The following is a 22,548-nucleotide window of genomic DNA, read 5'->3' on the forward strand; positions in this document are numbered from 1 at the left end:
ATTGTGTCACAGCTGTAATCTACCATAGTGTAAATATAGTAATGTCTACAGGAAGTGTGCAACTGTTATCATCTGGACCTCATATATAGTGAGGTCTGGACTGGGCCATATATTAATGGACTGGAATGGAAATAATCATTGTGTATAAAAAATTGAATCAATGATGACTCCTGAGGTGATGGGTATCACAAACCTGGAAGCTATGATTGGCCAACCTTCCTGGAGCATGTGTTTGTGTTGCATGACAACATCACGTCTTGCATTCACATCCTGTTTGCAAACTTCTCATAGGCATTTTTCTATGGTCATTGTAAGAGCTGGGTGGTGGATTGGATGGGCCTTTGGTCTGATCCGGCAGGCCTCCATTTATTTATTCTGTCTCTTCAGCCGTAATGAAAATTAGACTACTATTTTTCCATGCTGGCACACAAACTGAGCTCTCCAAGACAATGATATATATCTTGTAATCATTCCTAAATGTATCACACCGAGAGGTAGTAAGTACGTGTAGAGTAAATGCTGCAAAAACTGCTGCATGCTAATTTTTTATCACCAGTAAGCTATCTTACTTGTTAAACTATCAGAGAACAAGTAGGAGAGATTTATGACCCAATAATACTGATTCAGCTAAAAACAGCCTTTCCTGTTTTTACTTTAGTGAAAGATACATTCCTGCATTGAGTCAAAAGCCAATTTGTAGTCCGTTTTCTGATAGTCATCATTTTCTTTGAAAAGAAGGAAAAAATGCAATAAAATATTCATTGAGAAGAGAGAGATTATCTACTACACTGTCTCATTTGAACATTGGGTAATTTAACTTGCATACCAAAACTAAAAGGGTACGCATACTTCTTATAAAGAAAGGTAAAGTGTTCAGGAGTCCAAGAAACAACCTTTTTAAAATAGACTCTGGCAATAGTCCCATTGCATCTGCTTCTTCCTGTTGTTGCTACTTTTCAGTATGACTGATCAATCAGTTAACTAATCTGTAGATGTGAAAAGAGTGCTGGATGCATCAATTAATGATTGTCCCTCATCCATCAACCATATTTTATTTATACTGTTAAGTGGTTAATGCAGACTGCACATAATCTACCACTAACCTTTTGAACAACGGTGCCTCTGCTTCATCATACTTGGGACAAGTGGTAATCTTGAAATCCAGCAGAGCCACCTGAAAGCTGCACAGTTGGATTAGAGAAGGATTTTAGACCACTGCCTGCTCAGATGGTTCCAGCTGGGTATAATGGACCCACATATTGGCAGCTCAATATCTTGCCAGATACTGGCAGCTCAGTAGCAGAGAATATAGCTTTTGCAACAGCACTCTGCCCACCTGTGATTTCCAGGAACTGGTATTCAGAGCCATACTGGCTTCTGACAGCAGAGGTGGAAATAACCATTGTGGCTAATAGGCACCATCATCCAATCCTTTTTAATAGCCCTTGGAGACTGTTCCCTTAATGTCCCATACTTAAAGGGTCATTACCTCACTAGGAAACTAGCCTGGCTATTCCAGGAATTGAATCTGTGCTGGATCCATGAATTAAAAGTGGCTCAGGCATACAGCCTAGCCACCACCGCCTTAACACATAACAATATGTTATGAACAAGTCAAAAAACACGTATCAGTCCTTGGAGGGGCATCACTTTCTACATCCTTCCAACAGGAGAACTAACCGTATATTCCTACTATCTACTTCCTTTTGCTTATTTAGTTCCTAATCCACAAGAGGACCTCTCCTCTTGTCCCAGGGGTCAGCAGACTTTTTCAGCAGGGGGCTGGTCCACTGTCCCTCAGACCTTGTGGGGGGCCAGACTATATTTTGAGGGGAAAATGAATGAATTCCTATGCCCCACAAATTACCCAGAGATGCATTTTAAACAAAAGCATTCTACTCATGTAATAACACCAGGCAGGCTCCACAAATAACCCAGAGATACATTTTAATTACCGGTAAAAGGACACATTCTACTCATGTAAAAACATGCTGATTCCCAGACTGTCCGCAGGCCGGATTTAGAAGGCAGTTGGGCCGGATCCTGCCCCCGGGCCTTAGTTTGCCCACCCATGTCTTATCCCATGACTGCTAAGCTTACTCAGGAGTCTTTAGTGATGTACTTTATCAAAAGCTTTTTGAAAGTCCAAATATACTATGTCAACTGGATCTGCTGTGGAACAGAGTTGAGAATTCTGCTAGTGCATTTGCCAGCTCAGTGTGTTTGTTGACTTGGTCTGATATTTTCCAAACTTAGTTGTAGGGGTCAGGTGAAAGGGATTTGTCTTCCATAAAGGCCTTTTTGTATGTTACAACAGCAATGTAGTACATAGACTACTGAAAACAGAACCATGTACAGTACTTTATGAATGCAAATTTGTTGTATCTGAGAACGAAGTGACTGGATCAACAGGGGATGCTTTTCAGTCATCTACTGCAGTGTTTCTCAACCAGTGTGCCTCCAGATGTTTTGGGACTACAACTCCCATCATTCCTGACCACTGGTCTTGCTAGCTAGGGATGATGGGAGTTGTAGTCCCAAAACATCTGGAGGCACACTGGTTGAGAAACACTGATCTACTGAGTCAGGCTATACAGTACTTCTGTCATCATAAAATATGTTGCTGATGTATGTATAGTGAGGAGGAACTCATTTAGAGCTACTTCACATTGGGAGGAAATTAGTCAATTTTGGTGTGCTTTTTGTAAACGCATTTTCCCATTGCCCTGCTTGAATCAGCTGTTTACCCTTAAGATTTTGTAGTATACAGGATCTGATCTTCCACCCTTTTCTTTTTTCCAAACATACACTTTAGGACAGGCATCCCCAAACTGCGGCCCTCCAGATGTTTTGGCCTACAACTCCCATGATCCCTAGCTAACAGGACCGGTGGTTGGGGAAGATGGGAATTGTAGTCCAAAACATCTGGAGGGCTGAAGTTTGGGGATGCCTGCTTTAGAACAACCTGCCCAATTTCCCTCCCCCTTCTTATTCAAATACCTGAATGGGAATTTGTGACAGCATGAGGTTTAGCCTGCACTTTGAAAGTGAAGGAAGGAAGGCAGGCAAGCCAGCAAACGCAGTTCCTCCTCTTTGCTAACTTTGCCTCTGCCACCAAGCAGATATCCTTTCCCATCGCTGTCTCTACAAATCATGCCTCTTTTTCAAACTGGCCAAGCCAGCTCCCAATACTGGGTGGAGTGAGAAAGCAATTACCGTAAGTGTGGCATGAATAAGAAGATAGAAGCCATATTTATGCTTCTATGCAAACAAATGTGGTTTTTACCAAAGCAGACGGGCAAGTCAGCGGTTTTTTAAAGAGGATCTTTAAGATTAAAACTTTAAAAATAGTTTAATCAGTTCCCCATTAGAGCAAAATAAGCACCCAGCTAAACGTATACTAGGCTGCTTGCCTCACTAAGCCAATACTTAACCAGTTCTCTCAGAATTCTGCTTCTGGATCCATTTGTGGCCTTCTGTCATGGCATCTTTCTTCCACAGTGCTGCAAGCATAGTTTATAACTTTATAGTTCAGCTTGTCTTTTGTCTAATTTGCTTCAGTTCCCTGCTTAAATACATTATTTCAACTGGGGGGAAGATAGAGTCCAATTCCCTGCTCCAGAGAAGCGGACACAGAGCAATGGATTCAAACTACAAGAAAGAAGATTCCACCTAAACATTAGAAAGAACTTCCTGACAGTAAGAGCTGTTCGGCAGTGGAATTTGCTACCAAGGAGTGTGGTGGAATCTCCTTCTTTGGAGGTCTTTAAGCAGAGGCTTGGCAGGCATATGTCAAGAATGCTTTGATGGTGTTTCCTGCTCGGCAGGGGGTTGGACTGGATGGCCCTTGTGGTCTCTTCCAACTCTACGATTCTATGATTCTATGATTCCCCTAATTAGTTAGGCAGCCCAACCTCCTTTTATCTTGAGGCTTCATTTCCTTCTTAACTACCAAATTAACTTTTGACCCTCCTCTTAACTTTGAACCTTTTTGCTTAGAACACACTCTAAAAAACAAAAGCAACCATTTTATATAAAAAAGAACAGAATATAATAATAATAATAATAATAATAATAATAGTAATAGTAATAGTAATAGTAATAGTAATAGTAATAATTTATTGTTTATACCCCACCCATCTGGCTGGGTTTCCCCAGCCACTCTGGGCAGCTTCCAACAGAAAAATGAAATAAAATAATCTATTGAACATTAAAAGCCTCCCTAAACAGGGCTGCCTTCAGATGTCTTCTAAAAATCTGGTATATAAAATGATGAAACAGTTTCATTACTGCCTTGTTCCCTGTAACTTCACTTCTTGCAGTGAGGAAACTGCCAGAAGGCCCTCAGAGCTGGATCTCAGCGCCCAGGCTAAACAATAGGGGTGGAAATGTTCAAGTACAATGTTCATGTAACTGAAACCAAAATGCTGTGGCTCACAGGTAATCAATTACGTATTGGTAGGGGGCTTAAGAACACACACACAAGAATGTTGTGAGCAAATACAAATTGTATTCACTGAATTTATTTTCATTCTGAAGCTTTGACAAAAACAGGAGCAAATTCTACTTTCATTTCCATTTGGAATTTTTCAACATGCCTATCCCCAAAATACACAAACATGGGGGGGGGGGGAATAACAATGATGAAAGATTAAAAAATTATTGAAAGATGTTCCAGTAGCACCTTAAAGACCAACTTTTAAAAAGACCAACTTGGAAAAAAATTCCAATCTTCCAGACAGTAAAGTCCACATACACTTCCACTTGCCACAGAAACTAGCAATGAGTTTATGGAACTATGTGATTCTTACCTGCCATGGCATACAGTGTTTCATTGTGATGATTTTTGTCAGCAAGAACTTGCTGCAATTGATCTTAATTCCTCGTCTTCCCACTTGTTTTCCTTGAACACTTCCTTCCTTGTCCCATGTAAGTTTGTATTTTCAGTTATAGTATGTTGGGGATATGCAATTCCAGTTATAGGAGGAGACAGGATGAAGTTTGCAAAACAACAACAACAACCTGTCATTGTTTTCATCTTAGGGAACATGGTGTGTTTTCCAGCTGTTTGATCTCATATTTGTGAGGAGGTTATTGGACAACAGATTTGGCGGCTTTAACCTTAATAATTGCAACCAGGTAATTTGTAAAACAACATGGTCTCCATGGGATTCTGCTTTCAGACTTGAAAGCCATATCCAAGCTGCGTCATTCAGTTGTGATGACAAGACTCACACTTGTCAGAAGTATTCTGTTCATTCAACCTGCAAATCCAAAGAAAGCCATAGAGCTGGTGGTATTTGGGAATCTTAAGTTTTAGGTTCAGTGCTACCATGTGAAAATGATTCTGGAGCTTGATGATAGAGAAACCCAGCTTACATTGAGCATCAAGGCTGAGGTTCCTTTCCACATTTAGAAGTGGCATTGCCATATAAGCCTGTCTTGGAGGTGTTTTATCTTTCTTTCTCTGAGTGAAGAATAATCTGTTGGGTGGGTAATTTAGCTTCTATTACTGTTCACTTTAGCTGCAATTCTGGTATATCCCTAGGGCAGAGATTCCCTGCACGGCGTAAAGCTGTCATGTGCTGCATGGCGCCTCCTAAAGCATTTTTGCCATTCAATGAAGTTTTGTCAACTTGAAACCTTTAAAGCACTTTTATACCACCTTGGCAGATATTGCTTCCCCCAAAGAATCCTGGGATCTGTAGTTTAAGGGTGCTGAGAATCATAGCTCTTTTTGAGGGGTCTCCTAACAATTTGCAGCACCCTTGACAAACTACACCTCCAAGGATTCTTTGGGGGAAGCCACAATTGTTGAAATGGTGTAAAAGTGCTTTCAGTGGATTTTACCTATGTGTCCTTGTTTCTTATCCTCCAGCTATCCTCTTGAGCAGTGCTTTTTTTTCTAGAAAAAGAGGTACACCTTTTCGGGATGCCAAAGTTGTTGGGACGCAACACTGTGCCACCTGTCGCCTCTGACAACAAAAGGTTCCAGTACGCACAAAAGAGTTGCCGAAACTCAACACAAAGCTGGAAAAGAGAGCCCTGTTTTTGAGCCCCTGGAGATACAACAGGCTATTTTGGGGGAGTGTAGCAAAGGAGGGGTTGTAATAAACAAATCCTGTTACCCTTTTCAGTGGGTGACACCCAAGCAAAGTCTCTCTAGAAGCAGTAGCTGCTGGCACAGTGCTTTCTATGTCTATGGCATGACTCCTTGTATAGTATTTATTTTCCCTGCTCTTAGGGCTGGTCCAGCATTGAACTGCAAACAGTGGAGGAGGCGTGGTAACTAACCTTCCCAACATTTCTTATTGATGCATACAAAGAGGGCATTTATTCATACAACCTGTATTTATACAACCTGAGGCACAGAAGCAGCCTGGTTCTGTAGCTCAGGCTACATCAAGTCTTCAGTAATGGTGGGGAAGGAGCTCGTCAAGAGGACACAAAGCAGTTCAAGCTCTCCCACTATCCTTCACATGCTCCATCCATGCACAAACATATTTATTCTCTCCGTCCTTAGGCAAACCCCATCATTATCAACCAATCTTTTTATGGGGAAATAAATTACAAACAGAGCAAAAACAAACGGAAGACAAGAGCACTTAATATGTTTAAAGCTGTTTCCATAATCATTTCCTCTGGACATTATTTCTATTGCCACAGCACTCAATATTCTCATTATACGTTTTTAATTTATAATTCACTCAGTGTTTTGTGTTATGTGTTTCTATTGAAGAATCATTGTGTGTTCAAAGTGGCTGTGTCATTTTATTTGTCTATCCCAGTGGAATTTTAGGTTGATATTTTAGCTGTTAAAATTCAAAACAATTCTGACAGTGGTTGAAAAGTACTCCTGGGTACCCAATTTATTTGTCTAAATTCTAAATGGCTTAAACACTGAAGTCTGTAAAATAAATTATATATAGCTGGGATTAAAATGAACAAAGCCTGTATTTCCCCTTTGGGAAATGGCTTTAATTTAAAAAGAAAATGATGTTGCTCTCTTCGTGTAATGTTTTACAGTGAGATAAAAGTTTTATCTAAACTGGCAAAGGGTACGACTTAGAAATTGCTATTGGAGCACCGGCGAAATCATGAGGACACTCACAAAAGTTAATTAGCTGCTAGGGGTGTTACTTCCCTACATATCACTACTCTTTTTTACTCAGGGTTGCTTCACGCATTACAGATTTCCTGCACTGAAAACACCTTCTATGTAGGAAACCGAGTGAAACCCACATGTAGATTGATGATGGATTTATGTGTTGATCTTACATGGGCTTCATACTGTTTCCTACCATTGAAGGAAACAGTTTCCAGACAGGAAATCCATGAAGAATAATGCTGCCCTTAAGGAACAGGATCAATCGGGAAATGCATTAGTATGCCAAGGAAAACTTCCTCCCCTCCCCTTTCCCCACTTTTCGGTAAGTTGTTTCTAAAGGATGAGGCACTGTCGATGGGGTGGGTAGTAATGGATTTGGCTAGGGCCATGTGGGAACCCGTTGGTCTCTTTCCCCCCCCCCCCAAAAAAAACCACCTAGGCCATTTACTGAGCTCATGAGAACTGGATTGCGTCCATAGTTACTTGTTCATAAATCCCATATATTTACATTTTACTATCTTTATATCCCAACTTTCCTCCAAGCAGGTCGAGGTGGTGCACATAGTTCTCCTCCTCCCCGTTTCCTCCTGACAGTAATCCTGTGAGGTAGTGTTGGGTTTTACGGCTGTGTTGGAATTCCAACCCTGATCTCTTGGTTCAGCACTAACCACCACACAATACTCGCTCTCAGTTGAACCTATGCACTTCTACAGGACCACAACCAAATAGTTGGGCCATACTTTCCCTCTAAATTAAAACTGGATGCACATTTGCAGTTGTAGCCATTCACATTTTTGAGTGAAAATAGCCCATCTTTGAAGGTGACTTCATCTTACTCAGAGCTTGTTGCAACTTCAGCACAAAACTAGATGAGATGCAGATTGCATTTCCTTCGTATGACCAGGATATGCATTGGAATTCCAAGAGCCATAAACTGCAATCCTGTGTACACTTGCATGGCAGCAAATGCCATTGAACACAGTTAATGCTTAATTCCAAGTAAGCATGCATAGAATTCTGGTGTGAACTGCATATTGTTTAGAGAGTATTGAACTTAATTTTCAACAGTAGGCAGGATTCAGTCCAGTTAAGGATGCATCTAGGTACCATTTATCTAAGTGGGAGAGTTCGCCTATGGTCCTAGGGAGTAAATCATTTTGTGGAACATCAAAGTCAGGTCCCATGAACAAGCGGTCAGGAGCCTTGGGCCTACATACCCCATCCCAATCATGCACAGTAGTTCCTATTCTAGTTTACAAAAAAACAACACTTAACCATTTTTCTGAGCCGGCAAATTTGCAAACCAAAGTCGGAAGCATGGAATTGCCATGCAAGAAGGAGCATACAAGCCCAGAGCTGCTGGGTTCAATTAGCCATATTATATAAATATTAAGGTGGGAGAAGGAGAGCTTGGTATGTGTCATTGGGGAAACCTTGTATGTTTCCATGTCTGAGTAATGCTAAAAATGGAACATATAGTAACTAAGCAACAAACAGGAAAAGGAATAGATTTCTCAGATCTAATCTCAAAGGTTGAGCACTTTCAGAGAGTTTTGAATGTCAACCCTTGGTATGAAAGGCAGTGCAAATAAACTCTACCTTGGCTCACTCGTTGTTGCTGTCCTTCCTGTCAGGATCTGTCACTGTGAGGGAGATGACGAAAGCCCCCTCATCACACCGTGTCGCTGCACAGGGACCCTGCGTTTTGTTCATCAGGCCTGTCTGCATCAATGGATTAAGAGTTCAGACACACGCTGCTGTGAACTCTGCAAGTATGACTTCATAATGGAGACCAAGCTCAAGCCTCTTCGAAAGGTACGGTGCTAAGAATTAAATCCATCCGATGTGAGCTGCCAAAGCTGAAGTTACATTTCCAGTCTAGGACATCCTTTCTTCTGCTTTGTTTGATGCATGCTGCTCTGTGAGTGTGTCTTTTACACGCCATCAATCTTGTGCTACATAAATTCTCTTATTTCAGCTGTGTCATCTCATAACTGCTGTGTGTTTTAATTTCCTTCCGCTGGAATATTACGATGCATATTTCTTATGCATATGCTTCACGCGAAGCGGCGTATTACAGTTTATGAGGTTGCTCATTTCCGGTTGCCTTGATTGAGACTCCTTGATTAAGCTAATCAAGTTCATGCAACAAATCTTGCACAGTTGTTGCTTTGCTGAAATCGGTGTGGAAAAGTCAAGTCTCCCTCACTTTCAAATCACACCAGTTCAACTATTTTGGAGTCCTTGGCCCATGGTCCCAAGTTGGATGGTCTACTCTGTTTTGCCACATACATCCTTAGATGTATCCAGTTTCCTTATATGCAGTTGGCTTCGTATGACAGCCATTGCTTTGGGTCTGCTACCTTCAGTCCACTGTCCTTGGCCCTGTTCCTCACTCTTTTTTCATTTTACTCCTAACCTTTTAACTCCTTGCCAAGCACACCTGTGTCCCATCCCCCACTCTATCTTGTTCGCAGCATACTGTACAGTGAGCCTGTTATGTTATTATCTAAAATCCATACACAGGATTATTCTCGTTAATTACATTGCTACCATTACCAGATATCATTCATCCATAGGATAATCCTCAAGAGAACAGACTGATCCCTTGGCTTTCAGAAACCACTTATTTATTTGAGGGTTTCCACATCAGCTCTATTTCTCCAGTTTTTGAATTCGACTTCCAAAGTTTATCGCCAAATTCCAAAGTTTGCAAGTGGCAGGTTCTTGCTTACTTGAATTTAAAAAAAATATGAAAATTATTTTATGAAAACAATTATGCACTTTGCAGAGTTAAGATACACCAAAAAGCTAATAAAAGGTTTGCTTACACACACACACACACACACACACACACACACACACACACACCGTATGTATGCCATAATTCCATAGATCAGAAAAGCAGCCGTATGTGTTATTCACTGGGAATAATTCAAGATCCCTAAGTTTCCTGGCTTTCATTTTTTTTATAAAAAAAGCATTTCTCTAGCTCTTTTATTGCAAAATATGCTTGAAAGTGTGTGAGCAATAGCTAGTGAAATGTCAGAAGCCAAAGGACTTGCTTGAGGTTTCCAGTGGTCAGAGTGTGCAGCTTCAGTAAACAATAAAGCTTCCTATCTGTGTGACTGGTAGAAGGAGAATAAATCATTCACAATGAGAGGGGAAATCGGGGAAATCTTAAAAATAATATATAGGTTGCAAAATTCTGCTTTTCATGCTGCAGAATGTAGCGTACTTCGGCTCAGAATTATGAATTAATTTTTTTAATTCATCACAGAATTCAAACAGGCCTTGTTATATCTTTCTGCCAAATAATCTACAGTGTCTGTCTTGTGTGAAGTTGCTCTTCTCTCTACTAAGCATGTTACGGAATTAATGGAAGCTTGATTATAAAGCAAGTGTTTTTGCTTGTCCATGCAGAGACAGAATTCAAGGGGTCCAGATATTGATCAGCCCTTAATATGTTCCACACTAATAGCTATGTATACATTAACAGCCATGACAGTTTGCACAAGCTGAAATCTGAACCTTCGGTAATTTCTGATGTCCCCAATTTATCTCAGTAATCTTTCTGAACTCTTCACTAATCCCACTCACTCATTTGAACATAACAGATATATAAACCATTCTCCACATTCTTCCTCTTCCCCTTCATAGTGTAGACTCACAAGAATGTTGTCAGAACCATTAAAGGAAGGTGAGAAGCTGTTCACAATGAAATCAGTAAGAGTTTGCTTCCAACGTCTACAGGTCATTTTAACAGGAACATAGCAGGTTTTTCTTGGCTAAAAGGTTAAGGTAAAGGGACCCCTGACCATTGGGTCCAGTCGTGACCGACTCTGGGGTTGCGGCGCTCATCTTGCTTTACTGGTCAAGGAAGCTGGCATACAGCTTCCGGGTCATGTGGCCAGAGCAGCACATGGAAATGCCGTTTACCTTCCTGCTGTAGTGGTACCTATTTATCTACTTGCACTTTGACGTGCTTTCGAACTGCTAGGTTGACAGGAGCTGGAACCGAGCAACGGGAGCTCACCCCGTTGCAGGGATTTGAACCGCCAACCTTCTGATCGGCAAGCCCTAGGCTCAGTGGTTTAGAACACAGCGCCACCCGTGTCCCTATTTTTCTTGGCTGCCATTGCATTATTTCTACATATGGAGTAATGCTAGAAAAAGGAGAAGCGTTTTCAGACAAAAATGCACTATGTCACACCTTCTGGAATCACAGAGCCATTAAAAAGTTCCTTGGTCCTTCTTGTTGGGTTCAGTAAATTTTACAGACAATATTCATATACCCTTTGTACTGGTGAAAGTGTTGCATAGACTTGAATAGTTAGCTTTATGTTGCTATCAGATGTTCATAATTTTATAGGAGTCCTAACTTAAGAATTCTTGTAGCCTATAAGACTCCATGAAGCTCACAATATGCTACAAAGAGCTTAACATCAGGGTGTAACAATGGTAGTAAATGGGGCAGTAGATTAATCTTAGTGATCAAGGAACAAATAGCCCCATCCAAGTGCACTAAGACTTGCACTAGGGCTGCATAGACACCTTATATTTAAAGCACATTCAAAGCATCCCTGCCCCCCCCCCCCGATTCCTGGGAATTGTTGTTTATTAGAACTACAATTAGCACTCCCCTTAACAAACTCCAATTCCCTGGATTCTTGTGGTGGGGGCTTTTAAATGTAGAGATATGGTTCAATTAGGAGGCATCCCCTTAGGGAGACCCTATAGCCAACATATGGAAAATGGCTCAAGACACAAGAACCTATTGATATCACTGCACATTTAGCTGCCTTGCAGAGGGAGGGCAGCTCACATGGGATTTGCCATCCCTTCTTCCTCAGTACTCCCTTCACTCTAGAGCAGGGGTAGGCAACCTAAGGTGGCTGGATGCAGCCCATCGCCTTCTAAATCCGGCCCACAGATGGTCCGGGAATCAGCGTGTTTTTACATGAGTTGAATGAGTCCTTTTATTTAAAATGCACCTCTGGGTTATTTGTGGGGCCTGTCTAGTGTTTTTACATGAGTAGAATTTGTGCCTTTATTTAAAATGCATTTCTGGGTTATTTGTGGGGCATAGGAATTTGTTAATCTCCCCCCCCCAAAAAAATATACAGTGGTACCTCGACTTACGAAGATGATCCATTCCGCGGCCGTCTTCGTAAGTCGAGGTTTTCGGATGTCGAGGCGCCACTTCGGCATATGCGCGAAGCGCGATTTCATACTTCTGCGCATGCGCCGACCTCACGCACCGCTCTGCGCAGGCACACAACACACGTGCGGTGAAAAGACTTCCGGAGGTTGTCGACTTCAGAAGTCGAAACCTTCGGAAGTCGAAGTGTTCGGTTGTAAAGGTACCACTGTAGTCCAGCCCACCACATGGTCAGAGGGGCGGTGGACCAGCCCACGGCTGAAAAAGGTTGCTGACCCCTGCTCTAGAGCAAATGCCAGGCTGCTTTTTTGGCTGGATAAATCATGGTGCTCCCTATTCATGGTATGCATAAGTGTGGTTTATTGAAATTCTGGATATTCTGTGTGTGAGGGACTCAGGACTATTGAGACACTGCACAGATTTTGGAACTATGGTAACCGAAATTCTGTGAACCAAAAATACAACGTTGCAACCAGTGTACATGTTGCAAATCTTTGCACTCTGACCCTGGAAATCTTACTCGGCAACCCTGCCAGTTTTTGAGATTTCACCGGGGCGTTGTTGCCAATACTGTATACCTTTCAACATATCTTCTAAACCAGAAGTGCTAGAACTGCACTTTAAAAAGCAAGAAGAAAGAGCAAAGTGAAAGAAATATATTAGGAAGCCACATTCTGTGCTTGTGTGTTGCAGCATTTTTAAAGCCATTCCATTTTAAAGCATTTTTTAAGCTCTTGGATATCGTGTGTGTGTGTGTGTGTGTGTGTGTGTGTGTGATTGTGATTTGTGGCCTGTGAGGCACCTTTCACACCATTGCAGAACACTATCCCATCACCAGACTCAACTGCCTGTCTATTCAGCTTCTGTGCATGGAGTAGAGGTGGGGGGGGGGAATGCTACTTTGTTCTTTGCCTCAGGCAACAAAATGTATTGGGCTGACCCTGTTATTCACTGACTTGTTACATGTAGCATAATCCTATAACCACATTTTTCTGCACCAGGGAGCACACTTCCCCATTCCTCTGCTTGCTTCCTTTTATTTTGGTTCCCCAAAAGATCTCTATCAATTTGTTTAAAAGAGGGACCTGAAGTTGATAAGTGACTTGCAGAATCACATTCTTAGCCCAATCCAAACATTGTCTGAAAAGAAAGAGTTTGCTGTGGCGCTACAGATTTCTCTCTCTCTCTCTCTCTCTCTCTCTCTCTCTCTCTCTCTCTCTCTCTCTCACACACACACACACACACACACACACACACACCACCACCACCACCATTCCTCAATCCCAAAAGCTTTATGCTGGTGATGAAAATTAATATGTTGTTGATATTATTTAATATAAGGGTGCCAGAAAGTAATGGTCATAACTGGCTATAGCTAAGTCCCTTTTCACTTTTGACATTAGTGAAGGAAGGAAGGAAGGAGTGTGGAGTGTGCGTTTGGGGTGAATTTCTGAAATTTGTGACATATATGCAACTAATGGTAGGATTTAATACAGACAATTTAAGTTTTATCTAAGTCATTACAGGCTCCTCTCGCTCTTCACCCATTGCAATTGTTGATTAAATATTCACTGACTGGTTTGGTGACAATAATTTTTGCACAGTTGTTCACTGTGTCCCTGTGCTTTGCTCTGCATTTTTGGCCACCTAGTCAAACTTCCAGCTCCCTTTTGAAAGAGATATTTCTTCAATGGTAGAATCTGAATCAAATCTGAAACTAAATATGAATCAAGCAGTAGAATCTGAAACAAATCCCTGTATGATAAATATTTTGTGCTAGAAGATGTGAAGCTGCTATGATTTGAACTCAGTTTCTAATAAGTGTCTATGAAGTCTATGAAGTTTTATTTACTATTCTGATCATCAACTTAACAGTATTACATGCTACAGTACAGAAACACTTTTTGCTCTTTACCATCAGACCCAGTCTTTCAATTCTGAAAGACCCACAATTCTTTACAAATTCAGATTTGACTTGGGTTCATAATTTAGTTCTATAGTGGAATAGTAGTCAACCTTCAAAATTCATCTGCTGTTTTCCCTTCCCTCTCCCTCTGGAAGGAAGAGCCTGGCACCTAAATTGTACCCTGAACAGACCCTGCCATGCACACAATCCTTAGCTGCCAAGTACCCCGTTTTTCCTGGGAAACCCCCGTATTTTAATCCCTTTCCCGCTGTTCTCCCGAATGGAGAAAAATCCCGGAAATCCCCTGGATTTCCTACCTGCCAGGGGGTCTCCATTTTGGGTGCTGCTTTGCCCATGTGTGGGCACCAGAAATAGGGCAGAGCGGCACCAGAAGTTGTTTCTACGCATGCCTGGCAGCCATCTTGGTGGTAGCCACATGGCGGCGGCTGTCACCAAGATGGCCATCACCAAGATGGCCGCCGGGCATGCGTAGAAGCGACTTCTGGTGCCGCTCTTCCCTATTTTCAGTGCCCACACATGGTTAGAGCGGCCCCAGAAGTTGCTTCTATGCAACTTCCGGTGCCGCGCCGGCGCTGATCCCGCATTCTTCAGCAGAAGACTTGGCAGGTATGACACAATCACATAATTATATTCTACCTTTTATGTGGATTTTAATTTTTAGTTGAAAGGTTTTCATTAACTGCTTGATACCACCGTACTCCAAGTCCAAAACTTAGAGATCACTGCAAAACCCAAATGCCTATTTACTTCTTGAAAATATATTCTTCAGAACGCATTGGCCACCTCTCAATACAGCTGAAATCAATGAGGTCTCTGTGTTTGACAAGGGTAACTGTTTCTTGAAGCTACCAACATGAGTTTGACCAAACTGCGGGAGGCAGTGGAAAACAGGAGTGCCTGGCGTGCTCTGGTCCATGGGGTCACAATGAGTCGGACACGACTAAATGACTAAACAACAACAACAACTGTTTCTGGAGCAGGGTCATTAGGACAACCCTCCAAACACACACTTTTAAAATTAATTTTATTAATTTCGAAATCACATTGCCAGGATCACATTTCCCTGGTGTTACAGGTTGGATCATTTTATTTTTCAGTCTTGGGGCCTAAAAATATTTCCTGTTTTAAAGTGGGAAAAGCTATATCTTTCCAAAAAGATCAGTTCTGCACGAAAGTTCAGTGTCTGGTACTGTACAGAAACATTCTAGGTTTGCAGCAGAAAATGAAAGCTTAAATTGTACATATCCTATTTCTTGTGCCCAGATTACTGAAGTTTGTTTCTGCTGTGATTGGCTTTATTATAACATCCTTGTAACATTCCCAGTGCTGCTCTCTTATAACTGTTAATTATATTGAATCTAAGCTCAGATTATTATCATACCGTCTGCTTTTCTAGTTACAACACATATAGGCTTGCCATTAAAAGGAACTTATTTTAGCATGATTGATGGGTGAGGGAAAAATGTAAATGCTGAGCTTTTATGTCTCAAACCAACAATACATGCCTATCTCATTTAATTTCAACAAAGTTGAAGACATCGGGTAAATCTGTCCTTAATAACTATGAAAGGGAGCTGGGTGTGGATAAATCTTATCAGCAGCTGTAGTGAACCAGCATTGTCTTGCTGTATTTCCCCCCGCTGCTCTGGGATTTTAGGAGTCTACGTTTCTGTTCTATTATTTAATAGACTGTATATTTATTTGTTTCACTGTTTTCAAACTTGATGTTTTGTGCATGCCTTAGGGTTCAATGGGGTTGAAAGACATAAATATTTTCATAGATAAATTGGAAAGGAGGCCTTTGATGAACTGCAATGGGTCAGCACATCTGGCTGTTATCTAGGTCATTGGTTTGAGCCCACCCAGGGACAGCTGTGGGCAGGATTCCTGCACTGCAGTGGGTTGGTCTAGATGGGCCTCTGTGGTACCTTCCAACTCTGTAGTTCTGCAATTCTATGAAGCATTCAGCTTTCAAATTCATATTATGTTGATCAGATGTACTCATCAAATGCTAACTTTAAATTTACATTTAGTGTACAGTTTTGATCAAATGTGAGATTTACGTTTCATTCAATATGGTGTGTGGCCAAAAGGCTGGTTGTCACTCAGTTGATTAGAACATGGTGCTGATAATGCCAAGGTTGCAAGTTCAATCCCCATATGGGACAGCTGTGTATTCCTGCATTGCAGGGGGATTAGACTAGATAATCCTCAGGGTCCCTTCCAACTCTACAATTCCATGAAATCAAATCCATCCAAAGACACAGCACAACAAAAGTTCATAACAATACACCAAACACCAGTAAAGAGAAGGCTAGTTGGCCCATCTTGGATAGGGAGTCACACAGCATGGACAATACAGCTGGAAAGCCTTTGTTCCATGTCCCTACCAATCACATTTCAAAAAGCAGAGGGGTACTTTTGAGCAAGCACTGATGGCAGCAGTGGAAGGTGATAGAGGAAAAAGTGTTTGCTGTATATTATCATCTCCCCCCTCTCCCATGTTTATTACCATTATTAATGGCTTCAAAGTAGTTTAATTTGCTTTCCCATTCTGTATTTGAAAATTAGAAAGTAGATTTGCAATGCAGTCCAGAGATTCTAAATTATACAATTCATTTGTTTTAGTGTTGTTTTTTGTTGACCTCCTTGCATCACTGCATATCCACTCCTGAGAGAAACTATTTCTCCCTTTAAAAAAAAGAACTGAGAACTGGATGTATATTTAATCCAGTATCTGAAGCGTGAAGCATGATAAAAAACAAAGACAGTCAACATGCTACTGTGATCCATATGGAATGGATGAGAGAATTAAAATGTACATAAACACAGTAATGTATCTCCAAGCAGAGATTTCCCCAAAGCTTTTTGCTATGACTACTTTTCAAACGACTTTGCCTATTTAATTCTTTGGTTTTGTTTATTTATGGGCATTTGGGCTCTGAGGTTTATATTTCTTTTGAAACACATTGTTCCCATTTTTCTTAGTCTTTGGGGAGGGGTGAATATGAGCATATTTCTTTTCCTTTGAATGATGACCCATAGATTTTGAAATTTAGGAATGGCAAAGTACACACAGAGTTCCCTGTCTGCAAGGGCTTTCTGGTTCATTTCTAGGGGGCAGTGCCATGCAACAGTATCAGACTTCCTGAATTCACAGGCAACCACCCCAAATCCGCAATAGCTTTTAAAGCTGACTTACGTGAGCAAGCATTTTTCTCCCAGTTAACAGTTACACCAGGCATAGGCAACCTTGGCTCTCCAGATGTTTTGGAACTACAACCCCCATGATCCCTGACCACTGGTCCTGTTAGCTAGGGATCATGGGAGTTGTAATTCCAAAACATCTGGAGAGCCAAGGTTGCCTATGCCTGAGTTACACCCACTGTATTTTAGCTTATATTTTAGGGTCAGGCATTAATTGGAAATCCCACTCTTCAGGTATACCCACTGGGTCATACAGGATTGCTTCTAAACCCTGTTTGGGAAGGTGAAGCAAAGGACTTTACCAGCATAGTTACGTCTTGTGCCAGCTGGAGATTATCCAGCACAACCTTTCTGCCATGTAGGGTGGAATTCAAGGCACATGCATAGAACTCCACATTTCTTCCAGACCTTAGATGCAGGCAGGCTACTGAGAATGTTAGTGAAAAGAAAGTTCTCTCTATCCATTTCCCATGTTGTTGTTGTTTAGTCGTTTAGTCGTGTCTGACTCTTCGTGACCCCATGGACCATAGCATGCCAGGCTCTCCTGTCTTGCACTGCCTCCCGCAGTTTGGTCAAACTCATGTTCGTAGCTTCGAGAACACTGTCCAACCATCTCATCCTCTGTCGTCCCCTTCTCCTAGTGCCCTCAATCTTTCCCAACATCAGGGTCCTTTCCAAGTATTCTTCTCTTCTCATGAGGTGGCCAAAGTATTGGAGCCTCAGCTTCACGATCTGTCCTTCCAATGAGCACTCAGGGCTGATTTCCTTAAGAATGGAATCCATTTCCCATACCATTCATAATTTTATAAATCTTGAGAATGCCCCCTCCCCAATAACATTTTTCTAGGGTAAAAAGGCCCAAGCACATTAGCTTTCCTGCTAGATAAGGTGCTTCATCTCTTTGAACTCTTGGATTTTTGAGTTGTTTTTGCTTCCATCCAGGGCCACCTCGTCCCACAATATTTCTCTCTACAGAAGAGTCTGTCCACCCCAAAACATGGCATTGTAGGTATGGCTATCTCAGAATCGTCGTTGGCAGGATGCAGCAGCAAATACTGTTTAAAGTTTCACAGTAGTAGTAGTAAACTTTAAACAGGCACTCTCTGGGCAGCTTTGCCCACAATAGGTCAAGGCAAAGGTTGTAACCCAGAGAGCAAATTAGGAGGTCCACCACCAATTTGTTGCAGTGGCAAACTGGTGTTGGCATTCCTGAAGTCCTCGGCAGCTGTCACCAGCCACTTGACAACCGACCAGTGGGCAGACAGCCTGGAAGGCAGCATGAGAAAGCAAGCCAAGGTGCTTGGTAGCCCTGCAGGCAGGGGGAGGCAGTGGTGGGTGCATTGGGGGCATCAATTTGCCATCCTCTCAACAAAAGAGGCTCAACTTAGCTGATGAGAGGGCCAGCCCTGATGATACCAGCTTACTGACTGGGCAGATGTAACATCTTAACCAATTCAGCATTGGGGAATTCCTCCAACTGGGCCTAATCATGCTTAATCATATTGACAACATTAATCATGGTTAAAGCTAGCCGTATGTTTCCCCTTTAGCTTATCTAAAACCAATGAAAGCTATTTCAGATCCGAAGCCGAATAGAAACTCTAGTTCAGGCATCCCCAAACTTTGGCCCTCTGGATGTTTTGGACTTACAATTCCCATCATCCCTGACCACTAGCCCTGTTAGCTAGGGATCATGGGAGTTGTAGGCCAAAACATCTGGAGGGCCGCAGTTTGGGGATGCCTGCTCTAGTTAGTTCCACCTATGTGGCTGCATTAGAAGCAGTTAGCCACCCATGGGTACGGTGGAGGAACTGGTTTTCTGGAAGAGAGATGGTGGTGAGGAGGGAGCCCATAATTATTTTTGTTTAACCACGGTTAAGCAATTAGGAACATTATATTATCTATACGGGCATGTAGTGTTATGCCAAGAGTTACTTTTCATTCCAGAGCTGCAGTCCATTACTTAGCAGTAAGTCCTGCTGAAATCAATGGGGCTTTCGTGTTTTTTTTTCTGCTGAAAGGCATACAACAATAACAACAACATACTTTCAATCAAAGGATTCTGTCAAATATATTTGAAATATCTGGCTCCTTGGTTCAGATAGCTTGATAGCATGCTTTGTTTGAAACGGGATTCAATTAATGCCCTGAAGTCAGTAATATATTTAAGTAGCAAATAAAACAGAAATGCACGAATATATTGGTTAGTATGCTTCAGAACCCAGTGTTTACAGAGAAAATTAGGCTTCCGGTACTGTGAGCTACAAAGTAACTAGGCTGTTGAATGATATTGATGTCTTGTTTTAAAACATAGCTTCACTTTGATCTTTCTTATTTACTCTCATTATTTAAAACCATGCCGTGCAGTATTGGCTCTTGAAAGCAGTATTCCCTGCAGGGAGAGCTCTGGGAGATGCTGCTGAGAAATTAAACTAGTCCCTCTTTGAATTCTCTCCTTTTCCCTCAGCACTGTAGGTTCCACATAGAACCTCTAGTGACCTGCACCATTTCCTGGGAGAAATCAGAAACTTTTGAGCTCTCAACACCATAATGTGTTGTTGTTGTTGTGGCTCTGCCTATTACCATTGGCTTATATAAATCACTCTCATCAGTTTTATAACAAGGATCATGATAAAAAGTGATGGCTGACATTGCTTAGGACAGGTAACACTGATTTGCTGTAGGATTAGTTTTCTTTTAACCTAATTTGGTGGATGCTTTGCAAGCCTTTCCCATGACAGAGAGGCCTATGTTTCCTTTAATTTTCAGCACCGCTGCGGCACGTTGTCAAGGCAACCAGCTTCAGTGTTTTCTTTCCACTAGTAAACTGTGCCTCAGACATGGCTCACCTTAAATCACTGTCTTTCCCGGTAAGACATAAAGTCAAATACTTAACCGGTATGCACAATATTTCCCTTTTCTTTATTAGCTGTCATGTTGTTACGGAGAACAGCTAGAGTCTCAGGGAAAGACAGCATTTAAATCTGGTTGTGATGCCTTGAGGAAACAAGGCCTCCTGATACAGCCTTTTTATTTTATTTTTAAAGCAATGAACAAACAGCTATTGCCAATTTGTATATAAATGATCATGCCCACTAGTTTGTACAGTGCGGGCTTCCCGTGACACACATTTGAACAAAAAAATAGGTCACAGAGCTCAGTTTTAGGTGCGGGCTGGTTCACACTGTGCTCTGCTATATAAAGGTTCACTGCCTGCAGTCGGCCCCACCATGTGTGGGATAGCATCCCTCTCTCAGAACCTACACAAGTAGAGGTGATCTGTTTGCCACCAAGAAAGAGGTTTACAAATCATGGAAGGCAATGGCATGCACCTACAGAATGTAGGTCACACCTGATGTTTCAACAGCTTCAACAGCAGTAGAAAAATGTAATGTAAGCCTTGCTTCTCATAATTAACCCGATATATTTTTGGCTTGCATTCTGAATTCATTGAGAAAGAGGCTGCATGTCACTCTCTGCAAAGCTTTCTGCAAAGGCTCTGTGCTTTTCCTGCTACCATGAGTGTATTTAATTGCACCCGAGGAAATCTAATTAGAAATAGTGGCCTTCCCCTTCCAGTTTTTAACAGTGGAGAAAATGTATAATGATTAAGAAAATGTATAATGATTAAGAAAGTTGGAGTTAACAAAGAACCAGAACTGCATCTGTGAAATGTTGGCAGGTATATAGATTGGAAGTTAATTATATCCATTTCCTTGTATGTAGAAAATGTGACCAGTTAGTGGGAATACTTTCAATTTTTGTATCTTCAGTTATAGGGTTGTGAGAAGCAATTGCCAATGATCACATGTTGGGAAGAACAAATCCAGCACATCTCTACAGCAGGGAATCGGCCACTGCTTTTGTTTGTTTAGTCGTTTAGTCGTGTCCGACTCTTCGTGACCCCATGAACCAGAGCACGCCAGGCACTCCTGTCTTCCACTGCCTCCCGTAGTTTGGTCAAACTCATGTTGGTAGCTTCGAGAACACTGTCCAACCATCTTGTCCTCTGTCGTCCCCTTCTCCTAGTGCCCTCAATCTTTCCCAACATCAGGGTCTTTTCCAGGGAGTCTTCTCTTCTCATGAGGTGGCCAAAGTATTGGAGCCTCAGCTTCAGGATCTGTCCTTCCAGAGAGCACTCAGGGCTGATTTCCTTAAGAATGGATAGGTTTGATCTTCTTGCAGTCCATACAAGACTGCTAGCAAGTCACTGGTGAATTTTACAGACCTCGTGCACACAGCCAGATTTTAGCTCCCAGAGAGGAGCTGCTTTGCTCACCATGAGCTAGCTTGTTTTAATGTCCTCCATTCAGGGTTAATGAGGATACTGACAGGAAGGTGATGGATGTCTTATGAAGGACCCTGCATGAGAGGCAGGGAATGGAAGATCGGGGGGGGGGGCTGGGAGAAGAAAGTGAAGTTCCCTTCCTTTCTCCCCTCTCTGTTTTGTTTCCTTCCTTCCCCCCTTTCTGTTCCCTCTTTTTTCTTTTTTCTTCTAGATTTTTTCTTTTTTTCTAGATTAGTTTGATTTTTATTATACATTGAAAAGTTTCACTTTTAAAAAAATATATAAAAGGGGGTGGCACTAGCAAAGCAAAGCTGCTGTGCACTTGTATCCAGAAGCTCACATGTTCATGCTAACCAGGCCACAGCCTATAACAGACTTCTGTGCTATTTGTCCAGGGACTTGGGTGGCACTGTTTCTAAACCACTGAGCCTCTGGGGCTTGCCGATCAGAAGGTCGGTGGTTCAAATCCCTGCTACGGGGTGAGCTCCCATTGCTCTGTCCCAGTTCCTGCCAACCTAACAGTTTGAAAGCATCCCAGTGCAAGTAGATAAATAGGTACCGCTATGGTGGGAAAGTAAATGGCGTTTCCATGCACTCTGGCACTTGTCACTGTGTCCCGTTGTGCCAGAAGCAATTTAGTCATGCTGGCCACATGACAGAGAAAGCTATCTGTGGACAAACGCTAGTTCCCTCAGCTTGACAAGCGAGATGAGCGCCGTACCCCATAGTCGCCTTTGACTGGACCTAACAGTCCAGGGGTCCTTTACCTTTTACTATTTGTCAACACATTTTCTCAGACTTAAAATTTCCTTGACAAGAAGCCTGGGAATGTGACAAACTGCAGGTGCCATTCCTCA

At 41.9% G+C, this 22,548-nt stretch overlaps 1 protein-coding gene across 3 annotated transcripts in view; it reads left to right on the forward strand.

Moving 5' to 3' along the window:
- MARCHF1 (membrane associated ring-CH-type finger 1) overlaps positions 1–22,548 on the forward strand; it is a 126,073-nt gene that overhangs the window by 92,054 nt on the left and 11,471 nt on the right. For all 3 annotated transcript variants that reach the window (XM_035111599.3, XM_060278682.2, XM_060278683.2), the window contains one exon: positions 8,743–8,923. In XM_035111599.3, coding sequence (XP_034967490.1) covers positions 8,743–8,923 — 181 coding nt within the window. The remainder of the gene's footprint in view (positions 1–8,742; positions 8,924–22,548) is intronic.

The sequence above is a fragment of the Zootoca vivipara genome, chromosome Z1, assembly GCF_965207765.1.
Source record: "Zootoca vivipara chromosome Z1, rZooViv2.hap1.1, whole genome shotgun sequence".
Lineage (NCBI taxonomy): Eukaryota > Metazoa > Chordata > Lepidosauria > Squamata > Lacertidae > Zootoca > Zootoca vivipara.